The sequence below is a fragment of the Helianthus annuus genome, chromosome 15 (assembly GCF_002127325.2).
Source record: "Helianthus annuus cultivar XRQ/B chromosome 15, HanXRQr2.0-SUNRISE, whole genome shotgun sequence".
NCBI lineage: Eukaryota > Viridiplantae > Streptophyta > Magnoliopsida > Asterales > Asteraceae > Helianthus > Helianthus annuus.
Genome location: NC_035447.2, coordinates 39,243,179 through 39,268,291, shown reverse-complemented (window position 1 = coordinate 39,268,291; position 25,113 = coordinate 39,243,179). Strand labels below are relative to the sequence as shown.

General features: G+C 42.0%; 1 protein-coding gene across 1 annotated transcript; it reads left to right on the top strand.

Annotated features, from left to right (window-relative positions):
* The first annotated feature begins 399 nt into the window (after positions 1-399).
* LOC110911410 (HMG-Y-related protein A) lies at positions 400-1,971 on the top strand. The gene is made up of 2 exons (XM_022156016.2): positions 400-557; positions 1,068-1,971. The coding sequence occupies exons 1-2, from the start codon at positions 477-479 to the stop codon at positions 1,785-1,787; spliced, it is 801 nt and encodes a 266-aa protein (XP_022011708.1). The 5' UTR covers positions 400-476; the 3' UTR covers positions 1,788-1,971.
* Positions 1,972-25,113: the final 23,142 nt, after the last annotated feature.

Sequence of the window (25,113 nt, the reverse complement as noted above, 5' to 3'; positions counted from 1 at the left end):
TTCAATAAAGTAGTCGTTGCAACGGCTAAATTAAAAAAAATGGGCTCGTCACATGCGTAGGTGAGGCGACGAAAGGGATGCCAATAGGCCAGGGGCAGTATAACCGGTCAAGCTGATTCGAGTACAGCTCCATACCCACCAGCCTTATATTTAGTATAGTGTTGTGTGATATATATGAATTTAATAAAAAATAATTTCCCATTAAATAACCTATTATTTATTCACTTTATTCGGCCCAGTAACATCCATGCTAGGACAAAACCAACCACACTCTGATTGTAAGAAAGCCAAGTCAGCAATCCATGTAACACCACCGCCAACAAACATGAGCCGTTGATAACCACCTTAACAAACCATCCCTAACCGTCAGATGATGAGCTCTCTGAAGTCGATCCCTGTGCAAACTCCAATCTTATTTAAATAACAAATTCGACCCTAATCTTTACACAAATCGCCGATTTCTAGAACTTATCGCCATGGCTGCTGCTACAGCTACCGAAGATGCCACTAATGTCCCAGCTCCAGCTCCTGTTTCCATTCTCCCACAGTATCCAGAGGTAAAATTAGCACTTTATTTGTTATTAATTTAACCTAATTTTTGTTATTGAATCGATTCTACCTGAAATTAACACTTAATTCGTCATTTGTATGCTGTTAATTTTGACCGAATTTTGACTGATTTTTGTTACTAGTATCTGGAGGTGATATTAAAGCTTGATTCGTGACTTGTTCGTTCTTAATTTTGACCTAATTTTTGCTGCAAGTACCTGTAGGTTAAATTTACACTGAATTCGTCATTTATTCGTTCTACTTGTGACCTAATTTTGACTAATTTTTGTTTGTTCGTAATTTTGAGAAATTGAAACTTAATTCGTTACTTGTACGTGAGTAATTTGACCTAATTTGGGTTAATTTTTGTTAATTTGTCACCTAATTTTTGTTCCTTTGTAATTTTAAGAAATTGACAGTTAAATCGTCACTTGTTCGTTAATTTTGACTAATTTTTGTTACTAATTTGATTCTATGATCCAGATGTGAAATTTACACTTAAATTTTGTTGATTTCAGTTGATAATGGGTGCAATTGAAGCCCTAGATAGCAAAAAAGGCGCGTGCAGATCTAAAATCTCAAAGCAGATCGAAGCATCGTACGGCAGTTTACCAGCGGCTCACAAAACCCTACTATCACACCACCTCAACAAAATGAGAGCTAGCGGCGAACTTGTTGTCATTAATAACAACTACGTTAAACCAGATCCACTCTCGCCGGGGCGTCGCGGCCGCGGCCGCCCGTCGAAGCCAAAAACGCCGCTTCCGGAAGGTGCCGTTGCTTCGCCACCGAGATCCAGAGGCCGACCGCGAAAATCTGAAACCGCTGTGGTTCCGGTGGAGTTTCCGACGGAAGTGTCTCCGGCTCCGGCGGCGGCGGTGGTTTCTGGTCGGAAACGTGGACGGCCACCAAAGGACGCGACAGCTACTCCGGCGAAGAAGCCGGCGAGTAGTGGTAGAGGAAGAGGCCGGCCGAGGAAGGTGAAAACCGATGGTGATGCCACGCCAGCACCGGCGACCGGTGGAAGTAAGGGGAGAGGACGGCCGCGTAAGGTAGCGAAAAGTGATGATGTCGCCACGCCGGCGGCTTCAAGTGGTGAGAAAAAGGGAAGAGGACGGCCGCGTAAGGTGGTGGAAGGTGGTGCTGACGTCACGCCGGTGGTGTTGACAGGTGAGAAAAGGGGAAGAGGGCGGCCAAGGAAGGTGGTGGTGACGGAGTCTCCGGTTGAATCTGATTGAATAAAAAATTGATTTAATGATACTTTGGTTATTTTCTTTTTATAAAGTAGTGTTGTTTTAGAGTTTCTTTTCAATGGGTTGGTGGTTATTGGATTGGATGTTAGTGAGAGTGTAATTGCTTTGTAAATTCAAATTTAGTGGCTTTTTCTTCAAGATGTTTTAGTTTAAAATTTTATTTTCTTTAGTGGTGTTTGTATGTTGATAATTTAATTTAGAGTTAATTGCCTGGATAGTCTATTGGTTTGTTATTTTTTTATCTTTAGTCCTTAATTTTTTGAAATTACATGTTTGTTTTCTGTGGTTTGATTGTTTAACATTTGGATAGTTCCTACAGTGGATGGATGTTATCTAGTTAAATGCATGTGAAATGACCCTTTCCAACCATCTTTTTCATCAACAAAAACCATGTCCTGTTTCTGTATATTCCTTCTGTTGCAACAAATTCCACATCGTAAGTGACTCAAGGAATTCTTGATGTGAACGCAGACTCGAATTATCCCAACTTGTACATTGTTTTTCCAGCCGCATCTCCCCCTTTCTCTTCGACTTTCAGATCTGGAGTAGGTTGGTGCATGAGTGGAGACAACAATAATGGTTGGAGATGGAGAAGACGACGCTTGTCATCGGAGTCGCTACCATCACCAGTAGATCGATGAGTTTGTGCTCTTTATTTTGAACTTGTTTGATAATTAGTGTTTTGCTTGAATATAGTGTTTGTGCGTGTTCTTTAGATTTTCAGCATGAAATCAAGCTTAAAGAGTTGCAAGAAGTTCAAGAATTAAATGTGTGACAAAAATCCAAAATGTCATAAGTTAGTTACTTTTAAGGCTTGATAAAGGATGGCTCAATTTGAGCTTTTGAATAATGGTATTTGGGTTCCTGATCCATCACAAATGTTTATGTTTGGTGGCACAAATTGGGCTCATGAATCTGCTGGTTTGTTAGCCAAGTACAAAAGTCAACAAGTAGGTATCTTTGGTAAACTTCTGAAGGCAATCAGTCCCCAGCAACTCTGTTGATTAGTGTTTGCTCAATAAGGAAGAAAATATCATGTTTGCCGTTGCAGGTAGATGGTGGTGGTTTCCGGCAGATGATCGAAAGGAGGGGAAACAAGGTTGTGGGAGGTGTGGCGCCTACACTATAATAATAATTGATTTTGATTTTATATTACTTTTCTGTTTTCATTATTAAGGGCAAAAAAGTCATTTTCCATGCGTTTAACTAGATAACTTAACGTTCATCAACTGTAGCCTGTAGGGACTATCCGCATAACAAACAATCAAACCATAGGCAGCATACGTGTAATTTTAGAAAGTTGGGAACTAAAAATGGAAAAACAGCAAACCATGGGGACCATCTGGGCAATTAACTCTTTAATTTAGGTTTTTTTGTTTTTCTGCCATTTGAGCTGATGATGTTCTTAGCATGTGTGAAAATTTCAAATCTTGAGTTTGAAATTGTGTTTCTTTCTTTTCGTGTATATAATTTTGAGGGAATTTATTTCAAATTTGTAGTGGTTTATTGGAATGAGCTTTGCTTGCTATTGTGCATGCTCTTAGGTGAACCGGATGGTGCAGTAAACTAACGTGGTGAGTTAGTTTACCGCGCGGTGTACACCGTGTCACCGCCGTCGTCGAGGTTTACCGCGTGAGTGGAGAGTGGATCGGTGAGTGTTTACCGCATTTGATCTTTGTCCTTTTTGACCGTTGGGCTTTGATTCAAACAGCTTTATAGCCGTTAACCATTAAAAAAATAATTTGTTTTTCTATTTAAAATCCATTTATCCATCTTTTTTTCCACTCAAATAAGATATCACACTAAATTTCTCATACACTATAGATAGATAAAACAAGGGTGATGGCAAGAAAAAAGTTTCGGGTTTCGGTTCGAATGTGAGGGGACGCGGCTCGCAAAGTAGAGTTCAAGTCTTGTTTCAATTTAGTTTAACGTAATGTCTTTATTTAGTAATGTCATTTATGTTTTTGGGCAAAAGGGGACTTAGAGAGGGTAGTTGACATGACAACTGGCAAGAGATGATTGGGGTGTATGGAAAGTTTACCTCTCCACAAGAGGTGACTACCATTACACCCTTAGTTGATGGTATGGGATTCGGGGTGAGCTGAGTTTCGGGTGCAACTTGACACCGGTTCGTTTCTTCATATTTAGTTTGGGCTTCTGTTTTGAAATATAATTCTGAGCACTCTATAATGTTTTTGGGTTTGGGTTGGTTCGGTCCAAAACACAATTGTGTATAAATAAATTCTAATAATACTATACGTGGGTGATGATGGATTGATGGTATGTGGTTAGATCCTTTTTTTTCTACTGCTAGTATGTAGTATGTATATATATAATTATATATTTTTTTCTGAAAGAGGAAGACGAATGAAAGGGCAAATGAAAGCATGTCTTAGGTACGTGGTTTTGAAATTATAATTCTTAAAGAGTCGGTAAATCAGTAAGATCACATTGGCTCGAAATTTATATGAGGCAACACTTGAGAGCTCTTGACCCGAAAATTACACGAGCTGGCTTTGAGCCAACATTTTTCTAGCTAGATTTGATGCATGACCTATTTGAATAACCCAATTTGTTAAGAGAACGAATATACATTGTTGGCTTCAACCAAGAACTAAAATGGTCCCATATGCTGTGGACCTGAATAAAATCAGCACCAAACTCACTCTTTAAACACTGGTCACATCATCAACTACCCAAATGTTGACTTCAACCAAGAAACAAAAGGTCCCATATATTGTGACATGATAAGAGGAGAAATGCCTCAAATAATGGCTATATAACAAAATCAACACAAAATTTACCCCTCAAAGTGGTGGCTTCTCCATAGTAACATCATCGTCATAGAACTTGAACTCAAGAGCAAGGTATCCGAGAACAACCGATTGACAAAAGCTTTACTACAAATAAATGTACGTCTACCTATAGTCAAGTAATGTTAAATACTCAATTTCACACGTTTTATGCTCAACTCTAATAGAAATCCACCCCTATTAAAAGATGCTTATTTAAAACGAACAGTTTAAAAATATGTATTTATTTGCATATTTATAATGTGTTTTATTAAATAATAATAGTAAAAATTACGAAATTATAAAAATACTTGAGTAATTACAAAAGTAGTCCCTTAAATTTACAAAAGTAAAACTTTGTAATTCACATAAATAACCCCTTGGTGTAAAACGATCAAAGTACTCTTACACTTAACAAAAAAAGGAACAGAGTTACTGTTAGGGGCTAAAACTGTTAGAAAATGCAACCTCAAGGTCTGATATGTCAAAAGATTCTTTTTAGTGCTGCGAGGGTTAAGCTGACCATATAGTAATTTACTCTCTTTTTTTTTTTATAAAATTCTGACGATATACCGTTTTGATGGTCTTATTTTTTTGGTACGTGTTGACAAGTGTTGGGCATAGCTAGATTTAAAAAATAAAACATGTAGAGAACAACTTTAAAATGTAACACCTCGAAATTTTGTGTCCAATAATGTATTGACACGTGTCGTAGGTTTACACGTGGTATTAAATACTAAATAAGGGACTAAAGTTGACAAACCTTGAAAGTATGTAAATTCGAGGGTTAAAAATGTCAACGAGGGGTAAATATACTGTATAGTAACCCTAATTGATGCTCGTACCTTCAAACGAATGAATCATGGATCGTACGGAACGAAATGCGGAAGAAAGTGAGAGATTACAAACTACAGGGGTTAAATGTGTCAACATGTTTAATTTATACCTCTGAGTGACCCTTTGACGAACCCGAGACTTTGTAACAGTAAAATACGCTCACTAGAATATACGATATAAATTTCGCGAAGTTCCGTTTTAAAACGAGAAAGTTATGATCAAATTCGTATGCGAGAGGTTAAAAGCGTCAACAATAAAAGTTAAGGCTTTTCGGATAATAATTAAACTAACCGGGGACTTAACGGCACGGGTAAAAGTCACGAGGCCCTTATTCGTAAATAATCGAGGCCCAAATCGCAAAGTTACCCCTTCGAAACCGAAAGGTCAGGTCAATGATTACAAAAGATTTGAAAATCTTGATTTACAGGCCTCAGGCGGGCCGCATTAGAGAAACAAGCAAGCTAATGCGGGCCGCGAGCCTTATGAAGATACGGTTCCTGACATTAGGATTCAGGCGGCCCGCGTCCAAGACGCCTGATCCTTAATGCGGGCCGCGTGAAAGTCCCAGATGCAGTAAACATGGGCAGATTCACTGTTTGAGCTTGTAATCGATCTTGGATGCATTAATTGAAGCATGGGCGCCCCCTACATGTCCCCTAGCACTCAGGGACACCTGCTGATCATCCATGAGCAATCATAGGTTGAGTTGTAATGATCTTGAGCTCCATTTTTCACTATAAAAGGCAAGGTAGTGCACTATAGTTCAACACACCTCAAACCTGCTTTCTTGATCATCTCCGGAGCTCTAAAGCATTCTTCTAACATCTCTAGTCGTGCACCAAGCTTCTGTAAGTTTGCCTAACCCTTTGTGGCTTAGTTTTCCATAGTTTTAGCTTAAAAGTCAATCCGTCGTAATTAACGATTGACTTTACGATAAATCACAAATGGTCCAGTGGTTTGTCGAATCAAAGATAGTTATATGTTGGTAATCATGTGGGCTTTAAACCCCTAAAAGGGCACCCTCTGATTCCCACTCTAACTAGTCCGAATGTTGAGTCAAACGTGCTTAGAAAAAGTCAACAGAATGCTATTTTGCGAAATTATGCATAATCAGTAATGTAGATGGCGTGTAACCTGTTTTAACATTCATAAAACATGATAATAAGTATATTAACTAGTCCAAGCTTGTTTGATCCGACCATTTACTGTTTTGACCCGGTTCGGAGCCGAAAGTCGCAAAACTTTGACTTCTGCTTTGACTTCAGTTCTGACCCGTTAAAGTATGATTTAGATATGCCTTAGGACTCTCTTAGGACCAGGTTAGATAATGGTATAACCCTCTGTGACTGGTTCATTGTTTGTCCGAGTCTTTTACACCTTTCCGTTAAATGCTTAAAAGTCGACCGTAACGCCCTTTTTAATTTAAAACGAGAATTTCGGACATGTGAAAGGACCATAACCTTAGTTACTGATTTCTAAGCATGTCCCTAAAATTTCACGTCGATCCGAGGTCCAGAATAGGAGTTATGCTAAATAGCGCAATTTCAGAAACTTTAGTAATTAAAGGGCGCAATTAGCATAACGCCTATCTAAACCCAGATCTCGACACCAAACCTTTTACACACTGATGTAAAATAATATTTTGGGATTTTTAAAGATTTTTAAGTATTTTTAGCCTGCTCATAACCTACGGTTATGGCATCGGTTCGGTAATTACCGAATATACCCTTTTCGGACATAACTTGAGTTCTACAAGGTCTTTTGACCCGATTCCAGTTGTTACTGATTTTAAATAATAAATAGAGTATTTTGAACTTTATAAACTGTTCGGAAAACTCAGATTTCCTGTAGAACTCAGAAACCTCTTTTATAATCTTTAAAATGACCGAAATACCCCTACGGGGCATAAAATGGATTTAAACTCGTTACGGGCATTATGGAAGGTATCCTACTGATACCACAACCTCTTTAAAGCATATTGACTTAGGAAACCGGTGTAGGACTCTTACGGTTACCCGTTACGCCTTTTGCGCGCACGGTTCGGTTTATGTAACTAGTTTACATAAACTAGCCGAAACGGGTCAAACCTTATTGTTTTGACCCCAAAATCCAGAGTGTGGTTATTATACCCATATAAAACAAGTCTTCAAACTTGTTGGGTCCAAATCACATTCCATTCCCGGTTTTCTCCTTTCACGCGATTAAACCGTAATTATCCTTTGAAACTGACCGGTCTAAGCTACGGCTAAATTAAAGACCCGTTAGGATTCTAATAGGTTATTTTAAACCTTCATTCCAGAATAGGAGACCAGTAAAAGATATTTGCAATTTATTCGATTAAGGATTTATACTTGCAAAGGTAAATACTTTTAACTTATTTTCCGTTATACGGGTTTGGGTTACGGTATATAAAATACCGCGTGATCGGGCATCAAATCTTCCATCTTTTGGTGGTTAATTGAATAATTTGATCGGCTCGTTTAAACAGTTTTGTTTACTTAAAAGCCTTTTGTGACAACCCGAAATCTAGAACCTTTCGTTGTGTCGTGAGGTAACTTGTTTGTACATTATGTGACTAGTGACTGACTAAACTTAATGATAACGTGAATCTTTATGTGATATGTGCTTTGTTATGTGTGCATGATATGTGTTGTGTATGTGTCTTATATATAAATATATAAGAGCCGAGACTACGACCCGAGACCACGACTCGCAACCACCGGGTTGCGAGTGGGCCACTCGGTTTCGAGTGGGCCTGGTGAGCCGAAACCGGTTGGGCCGAGACCCCCCCTTAGCCTACTTGATGCTTGGTGTATAAATTCCAACCTTTTCCACACTTGTTTCATTTGGTTGCACAAACACACCCACACTTCTCCTACTCTCTCTCAACTAGAAAACCCTCAACTACATTCCATTCTCTTACAACTTTCGGTTCAAGCTTGGATCTCGGTCAAGGAATATCGGACAAGAAACTCGGTCAAGACTATCACTCGTACACCCCATCTTTTCGGTTCTCTTCTCTTTGTTTTGGCTCCTTCTTTCATAACCGGTTAGTATTATCTTTTTGTGTATAAGATTTATGAATGTTTATAAACTAGAAAATGGTTAGTTAAAATTGTTATGCATAACTTTTAGTATGATTTGTGAAGATTGACTATATGTGAAAACCCTTGTGAACAAAGCTTGATAACATGTTTAAATGACTAACAAATGGTAGTTCAAGAATGATTATGACTAACCATACTATGCTTCTTTATTCCTTGCAAATAATGATGTTAAACTTAAGATTCGGATATATAATGTATGTTTTGCATATTGATCTTGCTAAAACATGTGATTTTGGTTCATAAATATATGATTATGTTGATATGAAAACCCTAGAAAATGATGAATATAGGATAAACTTGTTGAATATGGTTTAAAGATTTCAAAAATGGCAAAGTTTGATCTATTTTCATTTCTGGTCAGTTTAGGAAAAATGTTAGTGGAACCTTATTGGCTGTTTCCTAATCTGGGTCTGATTGCATAGTACATATTGGACTGCCAGACCTGCATCATCACGTGTTCATGAAAAAGACAGCATTCCGACTCGCAACCGCACCGTTGCGACTCGCAACCAAGGCAAGACAACTCGAGACCACGTAGTTGCGACTCGCAACCATAGCATGACAACTCGAAACCTCATGATTGCGACTCGAGACTACGACGGTTGCGACTCGCAACCACAGCATGATGACTCGAGACCACACGGTTGCGACTCGCAACCATAGCATGACAAGCCGAGACCTCCTGGTTGCGACTCGAGACCATCCGGTTGCGAGTGGGCTGTCCATTTTGGTTATTGGGCCATTCTGTGTTTAACTTGGGCTATTGTTGACTGGATTATGTGTTGCTGTTGACTGTTTAATTATTTAGGCCGGCCCAATAACCCACTGTTTACTTATATGCTTGATACGTGCTAGTTATGTGTAAGTTTTTACATGAATGCTTGTACACCAAACCTGACCTATACCGGTAACCATGTTAGGACGTGGTGACCAACGTGATTGACAAGTAACCTAAACCTACCGAGCAACCCAAGGTGAGTTCACAACTTAAAAGCATGCGTCCCGGTGGTTTGGGACACGAGACTAACAACCCTATCCCCTGGTAAAAGGGGATACCATTTACATACTTTCCCTGGTTATTGGGAACAAAACTTACTTTTCCTTCCCTGGTATTGGGAAACCTTTTGGACAATCCTATCCCCTGGTAAAAGGGGATACCATTTACATACCTTCCCTAGTTATTGGGAACAAAACTTACTTTTCCTTCCCGGGTATTGGGAAACCTTTTGGTTAATTACTGTTTATACGGATTGCAACTAACGGCACTAAACGAAACTCTATCACTCAAGTCCCTACTACAAATACCGATTAGTCGCCGGGTTAGGCGAGCGGGTTATTAGTTGATAGCGCTATTTAGGTGTTTACCAGCCTCACACCGTGCCCTGGTTTGGGACGGTCGTGAACTAATGTACTCAGAAATCCGTCAATGATGATAGAACATTGACATCGGGGCATCCTGCGGATACGCAACGGTTACCTAGTGTTCGGTATTGGAAAAACAGTTTAGTCGCTAACATTTGGGGTAGCTCCCCAGGGCATGTATAAACGGATAAATTAACCGGTGAAACAAAGTTTTTGGTAATTAAAACTGGACAACTAGTGAACTCACTCAGCATTATTGTTGACTCCTTACTGCATGCTTTGCAGGTAACCAATGATTCAGGAGCTGCTACTTGGGGAAGTGTAGTGTTCGTCAAACCCGTGTGTTGGGATAACTGTTTTGATCAATGAACTGTCTTTAAAACTATTTTGGTTTATGCTTCCGCTGTTTTGTTAAACTAATTACCGAATCTAAACTCTAATGTTGTTAATTACTTCGGATTTTAAATCTTTCTACTATTAATTAAATGCTCAGTATAATTGGTGGCTGGATCCTGGTCAGTCACGCCCTCGAAGCGGGTGTTATCCGCAGGTGGATTTTGGGGGTGTGACAGATTGGTATCAGAGCCATTGGTTATAGTGAACTTGGTTTTAAAAAGGGGTAAATCTTTTTGGAGAAAACCAGACTATAACCCGTGACTCGTGACGACACTACACTCCAAGTGCAAGGCTCAACACTTTTGACCTCATAGCTCGGACCAGTGTTTACTTGTTTGCTTACTTTATGTTTCCTGTTTCGCTATACGTACTAGTATGCCTAACTAGTGAAAGCCCACATACGATATTGCATGTGATTGCACGTTAGCACACCAACATGAATTTATGTACACTTTCTCGTATCATGTGATTGATAGGGTGGTAATTCCCTAAACCTCCATGACTTACACCACTTGATACTCTTTGAAATCTACTCGAGTGTGGGGAACCATTTGACATGAGTTAAGGGGAGCTGAGATGAACATGCAAATCACAATATTATTGTGGGTGCACACATAATAATATAGTGGGGTGGATGTGAGTCCCAGTGAGGCTTAACAAGTGAAAAAGGGGTTCCATTTCGTTATTTGTATGATGAGAAACACAACAGTCCATAGGAGCCGTAGCAGTGATTGTCTCCTACTCGAACACGATCTTTTCACTTCTCACTGCACCCCTTTCGAACCTCGATGCTATCGAGTATTACCTGAACACCCATATGAACGCCTAGCGAACTGTGTAGAACATTAGGTGCTTGTACGAGCATCCCCGGGATGGGTGTTGAAACGACAATGATTGGTCTATATCCTTCTCACCTTTCTTCGCTTACTGGAACTTAACGTGTTGACATCTTAAATCCCGAAGTGCGATCACTTCTGCAACACTATCTCAACATACCGTGTCAAGAGGGTAGACGTAGTACCTTACTGGCTTCAGCATTTGAACGACCCTAGTCACCAACAACGAGCATCAGCGAATTGACTCCAATCGAACCCTTAACCCTAGTCAGCGGCTCATAGGAGCCAGCTCTCACGAATCAGTCGGGCCATAAGCGATGACAATTGACAATGGTGCGGAAATGCGTAACGGCCAGCTCAATAAGTACACCTTGGGACGCGGCACAGAAACGTGACAAGATGGACTAGTCAGTGAAGGATCGTAGCGCACCATTTCAAGCAACATTAGAAACAACAGTCGCGACAACATCAAGGTCAACAACATTGGAAATGATGCTCATGGAAGGGCATTTAGGGTTGACGCAGGCGACGCCAGACATAGTAGCAACATGGTAGCTTGTATGGGTAGTTGTTTGCTTCATCTCTATTCTGCTTGACCCTGATACTTCTTAAAACCGAACCAGATGCGGAATCGACTGATGGCAAGTCAAGTAGAATCTCAAAAGTTCGTTAGGATGTAAACACGACCTTGTGGGACGAGTGTCCAATGTCGACCTTCCTTCTACCACACTCGGTGGTTACAACGCAGTAGTTAGTGTGAATTGGTTACCCAGGAATCACGCGAATATACCCAGTGAGGAGAAAACTTTGTGTGGAGGATCGGCATTTATTCTAAAGCATCAGAGTAGTTCAATAGTTAGCGCCATTCCAGCTGTGAAGGCCAGAAGTGTCTACAGAGGGATTACTCCGCTGTGTTAGCAACCGCTACGGATGTTAAGGCTAAGGAAAAGTGGATCGAGGATCCACCAGTTGTTCGTTGTTTCTCTCGGCGTGCTATTCGAGGAACATTCAGTTTTTCTTCCGAAAATTTGTTAGGCGGAATCTCAGTTTGATCTCACGTCTGAGGCAGCCCTGATTACTTGTACTTTTTACCATTTTGCGCCAGGAAGGTCGCAAGGCCTATCAAAGCAACTACAGGAACCGTTGGACAGGAGTTTTGTAGGGTCTAGTTCTTCGCTTTGGGGGAGCCCCACTTATCCTAGGGAAGATGGGCCTTTTCTTGTGTATACTGACTATTAAGAACTCATCAAGGTGACAGCCCATAACCGTTTGTCTCGATCCTGTATTGACAACCTGTTGGCCAGTTACATGGGTCATGCTCCTATGTGAAGAATGAGTAGCGAACGAACTAACATCAGATGGAAGTCCAAAGGGAGGATGTTCCTAAAACGGCATAGTGAACGCAATAAGGCCATTTCCAGGAGACACCGGATGAATTATTCCATGACCTTTTGGGGTGAACAACCCACCGGCTGCTTATGGATCACACTGCAACTGTGTTTATCTAGTACGTTTTGAATCACTTCTAGGAGAAAGGGGCACCTTGAGCAACCCTTGTATTCCATTGTAGAGCTTCTAGGGGAGGAGCGTCTACGTGCGAAGTCTACCTAAGTATGACTTCGGGATTCGGGAAGTACACATTTTCTTTTTATCAAACAACGAAGTGGGAATACACATGGATCTCGCTAAGATCCATTTGGTTAGGAACTGATCAACATCAAAGATCCCTTCGAGGATACAGGAGTTTCTTGGTCCCACTAGATACTATCGCAGCTTAATCACAAGATTTTCGAAGGTCGCACAACTTAAGTCTCGTTGGCACATCAGGGTGTTGTGTTCGTGAAAGACCAAAACAGGAGGACGTCTTTTCAGCTTTCGAATCCCAACTTTGTAATGCACTGAGCATCATCTTCACCCTAGGGTACGGGTGATCTAGCGGTATACCATGATGCTTCGAATCAGGGTCCCAGTACACACGGATGCAACACGAGAAGGTTATTGCTTACGCCTCTCGACAACTTAGGACGCACGAAAGGAACTACACAACGCTTGATTTGGAACGGGGAGCAGTGATCTTCGCACTTAAGTTATGACGGCATTACCTATACGGAACCAAGTGCGCCATCTACACCGACCACAGAAGTTTAGAACACATATTCAAGCAGAAGGAACCGAATATGCGACAGCGACGATGGGTCGGACTGCTGAATGATTACGAGTGCTCTATCAGGTATCACCCGGGCAAGGCCAATGTAGTGGCAGACGTCCTCAGTCGGAAGGACACTACGCCTAAGCGCGTAAGAGCTTTACAACTCACGATCCATTCTAGTCTACCTTCGCAAATACGAGCTGCTCAGATAGAAGCACTGAAACCAGAGAACGTTAGAGCTGAAGCCCTACGTGGGTCAAGGCAACGCTTAGAACAGAAGGAAGACGGTGCTTATTATGTAACAGGACGCATTTAGGTCCCACTCTATGGCGACTTACGAGAACTTGCGATGGATGACGCGCACAAATCTCGCTACTCAGTACACCCTGGTTCGGAAAAGATGTACCACGATATTAAGACTACGTATTGGTGGCCTAGCATGAAGGCCCACATAGCAACTTACGTCAGCAAGTGTTTGACTTGTACGCGAGTCAAGACGGAATATCAGAAACCCTCAGGCCTACTCCAACAACCAGAGATATCACAATGGAAATGGGAGCAAATTTCCATGGATTTCGTTACTGGCCTACTTAGATCACAGCGCGGAAACGATACTATCTGGGTGATCGTGGAGCGACTCACGAAATCCGCACACTTCTTGGCAATCAAAGACAACAGATAAAATTCTCCACTCTGGCGAAGATACACCTCAAGGAAGTTGTTTTGAGGCACGGGGTGCCCGCCTCTATCATCTCTGATCGAGATGCACGTTTTACTTCGGAACTGTGGCAACAATGCACAAGTCTTTTGGCTCACGTTTAGATATGAGCACAGCGTATCACCCACAGACGGACGGGCAGTCCGAACGCACTATTCAAACATTAGAAGACATGCTTCACGCCTGTGTAAACGACTTGGCAACAGCTGGGAAAGGCATCTGCCACTCGTGGAATTCTCGTATAATAACAGCTACCACACCAGCATTAAAGCTGCTCCGTTTGAGGCATTGTACGGACGTAAATACCGGTCACCTCTTTGTTGGGCAGAGGTGGGGGATAGTCAAATCACTGGTCCAGAACATGTGGTAGACACTACTGAGCGGATTGCTCAAATACGACAACGCATGGCGGCCGCTCGTGACCGTCAGAAGGCCTACGCCGATAAGGGTAGGAAACCACTTGAGCTCCAGGTTGGGGAGCGGGTATCACTCAAAGTTTCACCCTGGAAGGGTGTGGTTCGTTTTGATAAACGAGGCAAACTCAACCCACGGAACGTTGGACCTTTCGAAATCCTTGAGAAAATAGGCAAGGTGGCCTACAGACTGAACTTGCCAGCAGAACTCGGTGCAGTTCACAACGTTTTCCATGTGTCGAATCTGAAGAAGTGTCTGTCAGATGAGACGCACGTAGTTCCTCTGAAGGAACTCACGATCGACGAACAGTTGAAATTCGTCGAAGAACCTGTCGAAATCACGGACCGGGATGTTAAGGTCCTCAAAAGCACTAGAATACCTCTTGTTCGAGTTCGTTAGAACTCACGTCGCGGCCCAGAATTCACCTGGGAGCGTGAAGATCGGATGAAACAAAAATATCCCCAACTGTTTGAGAACAGTACAAACGCTACTGAGGCTGAAGCTACGGAATTTCGGGACGAAATTCCAGATCAACGGGGGGTGGATGTGACACCCCAGGATAACCGGGAAAACCTTACAACTTGACTAGCTTCCTCAGTGAGCGCCATCAAATTTCGGGACGAAATTTCTTTCAACTTGGGGATGATGTGACAACCCGAAATCTAGAACCTTTCGTTGTGTCGTGAGGTAACTTGTTTGTACATTATGTGACTAGTGACTGACTAAACTTAATGATAACGTGAATCTTTATGTGATATGTGCTTTGTTATGTGTGCATGATATGTGTTGTGTATGTGTCTTATATATAAATATATAAGAGCCGAGACTACGACCCGAGACCACGACTCGCAACCACCGGGTTGCGAGTGGGCCACTCGGTTTCGAGTGGGCCTGGTGAGCCGAAACCGGTTGGGCCGAGACCCCCCCTTAGCCTACTTGATGCTTGGTGTATAAATTCCAACCTTTTCCACACTTGTTTCATTTGGTTGCACAAACACACCCACACTTCTCCTACTCTCTCTCAACTAGAAAACCCTCAACTACATTCCATTCTCTTACAACTTTCGGTTCAAGCTTGGATCTCGGTCAAGGAATATCGGACAAGAAACTCGGTCAAGACTATCACTCGTACACCCCATCTTTTCGGTTCTCTTCTCTTTGTTTTGGCTCCTTCTTTCATAACCGGTTAGTATTATCTTTTTGTGTATAAGATTTATGAATGTTTATAAACTAGAAAATGGTTAGTTAAAATTGTTATGCATAACTTTTAGTATGATTTGTGAAGATTGACTATATGTGAAAACCCTTGTGAACAAAGCTTGATAACATGTTTAAATGACTAACAAATGGTAGTTCAAGAATGATTATGACTAACCATACTATGCTTCTTTATTCCTTGCAAATAATGATGTTAAACTTAAGATTCGGATATATAATGTATGTTTTGCATATTGATCTTGCTAAAACATGTGATTTTGGTTCATAAATATATGATTATGTTGATATGAAAACCCTAGAAAATGATGAATATAGGATAAACTTGTTGAATATGGTTTAAAGATTTCAAAAATGGCAAAGTTTGATCTATTTTCATTTCTGGTCAGTTTAGGAAAAATGTTAGTGGAACCTTATTGGCTGTTTCCTAATCTGGGTCTGATTGCATAGTACATATTGGACTGCCAGACCTGCATCATCACGTGTTCATGAAAAAGACAGCATTCCGACTCGCAACCGCACCGTTGCGACTCGCAACCAAGGCAAGACAACTCGAGACCACGTAGTTGCGACTCGCAACCATAGCATGACAACTCGAAACCTCATGATTGCGACTCGAGACTACGACGGTTGCGACTCGCAACCACAGCATGATGACTCGAGACCACACGGTTGCGACTCGCAACCATAGCATGACAAGCCGAGACCTCCTGGTTGCGACTCGAGACCATCCGGTTGCGAGTGGGCTGTCCATTTTGGTTATTGGGCCATTCTGTGTTTAACTTGGGCTATTGTTGACTGGATTATGTGTTGCTGTTGACTGTTTAATTATTTAGGCCGGCCCAATAACCCACTGTTTACTTATATGCTTGATACGTGCTAGTTATGTGTAAGTTTTTACATGAATGCTTGTACACCAAACCTGACCTATACCGGTAACCATGTTAGGACGTGGTGACCAACGTGATTGACAAGTAACCTAAACCTACCGAGCAACCCAAGGTGAGTTCACAACTTAAAAGCATGCGTCCCGGTGGTTTGGGACACGAGACTAACAACCCTATCCCCTGGTAAAAGGGGATACCATTTACATACTTTCCCTGGTTATTGGGAACAAAACTTACTTTTCCTTCCCTGGTATTGGGAAACCTTTTGGACAATCCTATCCCCTGGTAAAAGGGGATACCATTTACATACCTTCCCTAGTTATTGGGAACAAAACTTACTTTTCCTTCCCGGGTATTGGGAAACCTTTTGGTTAATTACTGTTTATACGGATTGCAACTAACGGCACTAAACGAAACTCTATCACTCAAGTCCCTACTACAAATACCGATTAGTCGCCGGGTTAGGCGAGCGGGTTATTAGTTGATAGCGCTATTTAGGTGTTTACCAGCCTCACACCGTGCCCTGGTTTGGGACGGTCGTGAACTAATGTACTCAGAAATCCGTCAATGATGATAGAACATTGACATCGGGGCATCCTGCGGATACGCAACGGTTACCTAGTGTTCGGTATTGGAAAAACAGTTTAGTCGCTAACATTTGGGGTAGCTCCCCAGGGCATGTATAAACGGATAAATTAACCGGTGAAACAAAGTTTTTGGTAATTAAAACTGGACAACTAGTGAACTCACTCAGCATTATTGTTGACTCCTTACTGCATGCTTTGCAGGTAACCAATGATTCAGGAGCTGCTACTTGGGGAAGTGTAGTGTTCGTCAAACCCGTGTGTTGGGATAACTGTTTTGATCAATGAACTGTCTTTAAAACTATTTTGGTTTATGCTTCCGCTGTTTTGTTAAACTAATTACCGAATCTAAACTCTAATGTTGTTAATTACTTCGGATTTTAAATCTTTCTACTATTAATTAAATGCTCAGTATAATTGGTGGCTGGATCCTGGTCAGTCACGCCCTCGAAGCGGGTGTTATCCGCAGGTGGATTTTGGGGGTGTGACACCTTTGGGGGGTTAATGACCATGTCCCGGATATCCCTGGCAGCATTTTACGAAATGGCCACGACTTAAGCGGAGTGTAGGCGTACACTCGTCAGTGCATAAATAGTTGATGTGGTGTGTCTATTGATCTTTAACCCGGTACGTCCGGGCTACTGAACGCATAAGGAACATGTAATTCGTTCACAAGATTATAAATTTAAATAATTCTCCCGAGTTATAAAAGAGTTTGTGCCTTGTGCATTCAAATCAATTTTAATAAACATTTTTCAAAAGTGTCGGTTGAATGTATTTACCAGTGTAAACTGACGTATTTTTCCAAAAAGATTAAATGCAGGTACTAAGCGTAATTGGCTGGATAATTCTCCTTAGCATCAATAAAGAGTCTCGCAAGCTTAAGATGCCTACGTCTGTTAAAAAATACTTATATTTTTATTTGATCCCCTGTGGATACTTTTCGACTATTCGTAATACATTGATATTACAAGCAATGGTTGAAATATAATTATCTTTATGCTTCCGCTGTGCATTCATATATTGTGTGGTTTGACTATATTATTGCCAACTACGTCACGGTAATCCCCCACCGGGCCCACCGGTGAGACACGTGGAAATTGGGGTGTGACAGGTTGGTATCAGAGCCAACATTGAGCGAATTAAACACTATCCTTATGTGTTTAATCTCAATGACACAATTGCACATACTTGAGTCTAGACAAGAACATAGGACAAATTCGAATTTGTTATTCCAGTTTGTCTTTTATGGTTTATTGTGATTTAAAAGTTTTGAAAGCAGGAGATATGCCACCAGCAATTAGAATAGGAAGAGGAGGAAGAGGCAAAGGGGCGATCACTACTCACAATGATCACGAGGCCGGACCTTCGAACATGCGAGCTCCTTCGACTACAAGGAGTGAAGAACCTCAGAGACGTAGAAGGAACCTCTTTGAACCTGCAAGACATTCTACCTCGCACAGTTCGACACCTTCATACCGTCACTCTTTTGGACCAAATTCGGAAAACGATCCCAGTAACCCTCAACCTTCGTTTATACCTCTCCAGCGATCTGCTTCGCACCGTTCCTATGGCGATCCTACTCCTTTCTTTCAAGGCCGATTTAACCCGGCTGATTATGTCCAAGAACCGATAGGTTATAACCCATTAGGACCTGAAGACCATTTCTCCGGAGATAATGCGGTAGATATGGATGAAGACACGGATCCCATAGAACCTGCAAGAGGTACTCCCAACCACCCCATCGAGATCTCTGATGGGTCATCCTTCCATGGAACGCCCTATCAAGGTCCCGACAGTTACCAGGCGAGGTTTAACCAGTATGATTGGTACTTCACACCCTCTCACCACTTCTCGCCTCATGAGCAGCAACAACAACAGGATCCTTCCGAGGATTCGCGTTTCGTGGCAGTTACGCCACCGCCTCCACCGCCACCAGTTCAGCAAGTACCTCCTGATCCGCCAAGGCGTAGAAGATCAGGCGCGCGGATGTCCACCCGAGGAGGGGAATTCCATTTCAGCACCCCTCGCCACTCGAGTGCAAGTCACTTTCCGCCAGTGCCTGAAGAACCACAATTAGGTGAACCTTCGGGTCACCCTGCAGAGGTGAATTCTGCACCAGTTGCACCACCTCCGCCACCTTTCGGATATGACAATCCGATACCAGCGTACGGCGGTTCCACCGCGTACAACCCGTTTGAGCAGCCGACTCACACGCACTACAACTATAACTATGATGCCGATCCATACGTGGTAGCGGCTAATTACAATGCCCTCCATGGAACCTCTTGGAGACCAGATTACTCAGCTCATGGGTATCCAGCACCTCCTAGACCTCCGGTTCAGCAACCGTCGCAGCAGCCACGTTTTTCTCCACCGGAGCAAGAAGAAATCCACCACCGTCTAAACCGAGTGGAACGAGACTTTGAGCAAGAACGTAAAAGTAATCGTGGATTCCTTAAAGGCCTAGCAAACCTACTAAAAGGAAGGAAGAAACGAGATCATTAGTCTCTTTATGTATTACAGTATTAACTATTACAAGCAAAATCCCTGCGAGGACATTTGTTTAGAGTATTTTTGTCCCTGCGCGGACAATTACTTTCAGTTCCTGCGTGGACTTATCTTTTCTATGTATTTGGTCCCTGCGTGGACTTGTTTTCTGTAAACCTCTGCGTAGGTATTTTATCTATTTACAAGTCCCGCTTAGGGCAGAGTTTAATCATTATTATGATTAATGGAATATTAAGCTATCAATTTCATTTTTGTTATTATATACATTATTATATGAAATCAATAAAAAATCATTTCTTTTAAATTAATCTGCCTAAATAAAGAATCTTAATGGTGAAACCTAGCCTGGTGTCGATATTAAGACCCGGCCAAGATGGTAAGACCTGATTAAAAGATTCAGATTTCCTGTTGACCTCTGTAAACATGTTAACGTTCTTAGAAGATGTGATTCGTTAAAATCGCACGTGTCATTCTTATATAAAAATCCTTCAAGGGATTCCAAAGCCCAAATTAATGATTAGTAAATCATGGGTTAAATCGTCAATAAAGATGATCGTTTATTAAACATCCATTAGTGATGTAGTGCCTACGGGCCATACTTATTGTCATATAAGACAAAAGGCAGTTGTAGTCTATGACTCCCTGTCAGAAAAGGTAAAAGGACTACGGTTCAAACTTCATGCCTTGATTCTCTGTAATCCCGGCGTATATTATAAAAACGTCCTTGTGACTAGGCTTTTGTGCCACTAACAATATTTGTTTGTAATTAGGATAAGTTATATTCAAATCCTAAATATAAGAGAGTAACAAATTAACCAAATATAGTCTATATTTACCATGGTTAATGAATTGCCATAAAAGACAATTCCATAATAAACTCCTAAATAAAACTTTGTCATTATCTTCTGTAGCAGATTCAAGTTACAATGGCTGATCCAAATGAAGTGAATAGTCATTCAAAAGAGGATGACAACGATAACGCCCAGATTCATCTAACGGGCGCGGAATTGAAAGCTCTAGTCGACGGCGCTGTTAAGGCAACCTTGGATCGACAGTATGAAGAATACACCGAGTCCCGGAGCAGAACCTTATCTACACCACACTCAAAGCCAAAAACCCACTCAAAATCTCACAGCAAACCACCCTCGACTCCGTCTAAGCCTAAGAAGGACGATGACAAGCACTCATCTAATGAAAACAGTGTCCGTCTTAAGGGAAAAGTGTTTACTGATGCATCTCGCGCCAGGGGTTGCACCTATAAGTATTTCGTATCTTGCAAACCCCGAGATTTCACTGGGGAGAAGGACGCGGTAGATTGTATGACTTGGTTAGACGAGATGGACACCGTGGTGTACATCCGTGGTTGTGCAGAGAAAGATGTGGTGAAGTTTGTTTCACAGTCATTCAAGGGTGAAGCCCTTGCATGGTGGAGATCTTTGGTTCAGGCCTCGGGGAAGGCTGTGTTGTATAGCATGACGTGGGAGGAATTTATTGCTCTCATCAAGGAAAATTACTGCCCTCAACACGAGGTTGAAAAGATAGAGTCTGATTTTCTATCGTTGGTTATGACAAACCTTGACTGTCAAGCTTACCTCACGAGCTTCAACACAATGTCCCGGTTGGTTCCGTATCTGGTAACCCCGGAACCAAAGAGAATAGCTCGTTTTATCGGTGGTTTAGCCCCCGAGATAAAGGCAAGCGTAAAGGCCTCTCGGCCAGCTACCTTTAGATCTGTAGCTGACATATCTTTGTCCCTCACTCTGGATGCGGTCAGACAAAGATCGCTAAGGAACAAAGAAGCTGAGAAGAGAAAACGTGAAGATGATAATTCACGAAGATCGGGCAAGAAGCACCGTGGAAACGGTGACAACAAGAAGGGGTCTGAGTCAAGGAGAGATGGGCCTCAGTCTGGTGAGAAGCCCAAGTGCAAGATTTGCAAGAAACAACACTTTGGAAAGTGCAGACTCGAATCGAACTCGCAGACTCAGTCAAAGTCATTTGCTTGCGGGATATGCAAGTCCAAGGACCACAAGACCTTGGATTGCAAAAAGCTGAAGGATGCAACTTGCTACAGTTGCAATGAGAAAGGGCACATTAAAACCAACTGCCCTAAATACGCCAAGAAGCATGAAGAGGCCAAGAAGACCAATGCAAGAGTCTTCAGGATGGATGCGAAAGAAGCTGTGCTAGACGATAACGTGATCACAGGTACTTTCCTTGTAAATGATATCTTTGCAAGAGTACTTTTTGATTCAGGCGCTGATAAGTCTTTCGTAGATCATAAATTTTGCAAATTGCTGAATATGCCTGTCAAAACCTTGAGTATAAACTATGAGGTAGAGTTAGCAGATGGCACCATAGAAACTGTCTCTACTGTATTAGATGGATGTGTGATATCCATTAAGAACCACTCTTTTTCCTCTATCTCTACTTCCCTTTAAATTGGCCGGTTTTGACATAGTATTGGGCATGGACTGGTTATCGCACAACCAAGCGCAAATCGTCTGCAACAGAAAGCAAGTGGTGATAAAGACTCCGTCTGGTGAATCGCTTACCATTCGGGGAGATACCCAGTATGGATTACCTGAGGAAGTGACTATGCTCAAAGCTTCAAAATGTTTAAAGAAGGGTTGTGTCATCTACATGGCACAAGTGATTATTGATGAGCCTAAGCCGAAGATAGAAGACATCCCCGTCATTTCGGAATATCCAGAAGTTTTTTCGGAAGAACTACCTGGTTTACCACCAGATAGGCAAGTGGAATTTAGAATTGAAATCATCCCTGGAGCAGCACCTGTTGCTAGAGCACCTTACAGGTTGGCACCAACCGAAATGAAGGAGTTAAGGACACAACTAGATGAACTACTAGCTAAAGGTTTCATTAAACCTAGTTCGTCTCCATGGGGAGCACCTGTCTTGTTTGTCAAAAAGAAGGATGGATCGATGCGTCTGTGCATCGATTATCGCGAGCTTAATAAAGTCACGATAAAGAATAGGTATCCTTTGCCCAGGATCGACGATTTGTTCGATCAGTTACAAGGGGCAAGTTATTTCTCGAAGATTAACTTAAGGTCAGGCTACCACCAACTGAAGGTTAGAGATGAAGACGTACATAAAACCGCATTTAGGACTCGTTATGGTCACTATGAGTTCCTAGTGATGCCTTTTGGGCTCACTAATGCGCCGGCCGCATTCGTGGATCTCATGAATCGCGTTTGCAAGCCGTACTTAGACAAATTCGTCACCGTTTTCATCGACGATATCCTTATCTACTCGAAGAACCAAGCTGACCATGAGAAACACCTTCGCTGTATTCTCAAACTCCTGCATCATGAGAAACTCTATGCCAAATTCTCTAAGTGCGAATTCTGGCTTCGAGAAGTCCAATTCCTTGGACATATGGTTAGCGAGCGTGGTATCCAAGTGGATCCCGCTAAAGTGGAAGCTGTCATGAATTGGCAAGAGCCAAAGACGCCTACAGAGATTCGTAGTTTCCTGGGGTTAGCAGGATATTACAGGCGCTTCATCAAAATTTTTTCAAGGATTGCTGCGCCCCTAACTTCCTTGACCAAGAAGAAAGTAAAGTTCGTTTGGGGCCCTAAGCAGCAAGAGTCCTTTGATATTCTGAAGCAAAAGTTGAGCAACGCTCCTGTACTGACATTGCCTGAAGGTACCGAAGAGTTCGTAGTTTACTGCGATGCATCACACACTGGCATGAGATGTGTGCTTATGCAGAGAGGCAAGGTTATTGCCTATGCTTCAAGACAGTTAAAAGTGCATGAGAAGAATTACACTACCCATGACTTGGAGTTGGGTGCCGTTGTGTTCGCCAGTAAAACTATGGAGGCATTATATGTATGGTATCAAGTTTGTGATCTATTCTGATCATAAGAGCCTTCAACATCTGTTTCATCAAAAGGATCTAAACATGAGGCAGCGCCGTTGGATGGAGACTTTAAATGATTATGATTGTGAAATTAGACATCATCCCGGCAAGGCGAATGTAGTCGCTGATGCCTTGAGTCGAAAGGGAAGGGTGAAACCCATCCGAATCAATGCCAAGAGCATTGAAGTGAAGAATAATTTGATTGAAAGGTTGTTAGCTGCACAGAGGGAAGCTGTGTTGGAAGCTAACTATCCTAAAGAAAAGCTAGGAGTAACTGAGGAGCAGTTAACTCTTAGCAAGGACGAAATTTTACGATTAAATGGACGAATATGGGTTCCAATTTACGGAGGACTTCGAGATATCATCCTCCAGGAAGCCCATAGTTCTAAATACTCCGTTCATCCTGGAGCTGATAAGATGTACCAGGATCTAAAGGCAAATTATTGGTGGATAGGCTTGAAAAAGTCTGTAGCCGCTTATGTAGCCAAATGCTTGACTTGTGCGCAAGTCAAAGCTGAGCATCAAAAGCCGTCAGGCTTGCTACAACAGCCTGAACTTCCCGAATGGAAGTGGGAAATGGTAGCTATGGATTTTATAACCAAGTTACCCAAGACGAGGAAAGGAAATGATACAATATGGGTTATAGTTGATAGACTGACTAAGTCAGCACATTTCTTACCCATCAAGGAGACTTATAGCTCCGACATGTTAGCCCAGTTATACGTTGATAAGATTGTAGCCTTACATGGCATACCTGTGTCTATTATCTCTGACAGAGATACTAGATACACTTTGCATTTTTGGAAAAGTTTCCAGCAATCATTGGCCCCACACATTTGAATTTCAGTACGGCTTACCATCCTCAGACAGACGGTCAGAGTGAGCGTACTATTCAGACGTTGGAAGACATGCTACGTGCATGTGCGATCGATTTGGGTGGTAGTTGGGATAGGAACCTACCATTAATCGAATTCTCCTACAACAATAGCTACCATACCAGCATTAAGGTTGCGCCCTTCGAGGCATTATACGGTAGAAAGTGTAGATCGCCCGTTTGTTGGGCGGAAGTTGGAGATGTCCAATTATCAGGACCGTAGATAGTCTTCGAAATGACGGACAAGATTGTCCAGATTCGAGACCGTCTCAAGGCTTCCCGAGATAGGCAGAAAAGTTACGCAGATCCAAAGCGTAAAGATTTTCACTTCGAAGTAGGTGATAAAGTGTTGCTTAAAGTATCACCCTGGAAGGGGGTGATGCGTTTCGGTAAGAAAGGCAAACTAAGCCCGAGATACATATGACCTTTCGAGGTTATCGAACGTGTTGGATCCGTTGCCTATACGTTAAACTTACCAGAAGAGCTCAGTGGAATTCACAATGTGTTCCACATCTGCAATCTAAAGAAGTGCTTCGCTGATGAATCACTAGTAATACCACATACAGATGTGCACATAGATGAGAGCTTAAAATTTATGGAAAAACCTTTGTCGATTGAAGATCGACAGGTAAAGAAGCTTCGAAGGAAGCATGTACCTATTGTAAAGGTCAAATGGGATGCCCGTAGAGGTCCCGAATTCACGTGGGAGGTTGAATCCACGATGAAAGAAAAATACCCTT

Excerpts from the sequence above, each read along its gene's own strand:
- LOC110911410 (XM_022156016.2), top strand. The coding sequence starts at position 477 with ATGGCTGCTGCTACAGCTACCGAAGATGCCACTAATGTCCCAGCTCCA. Across the intron at positions 558-1,067 it reads TTCTCCCACAGTATCCAGAG|TTGATAATGGGTGCAATTGA; the intron begins GTAAAATTAGCA and ends TGTTGATTTCAG.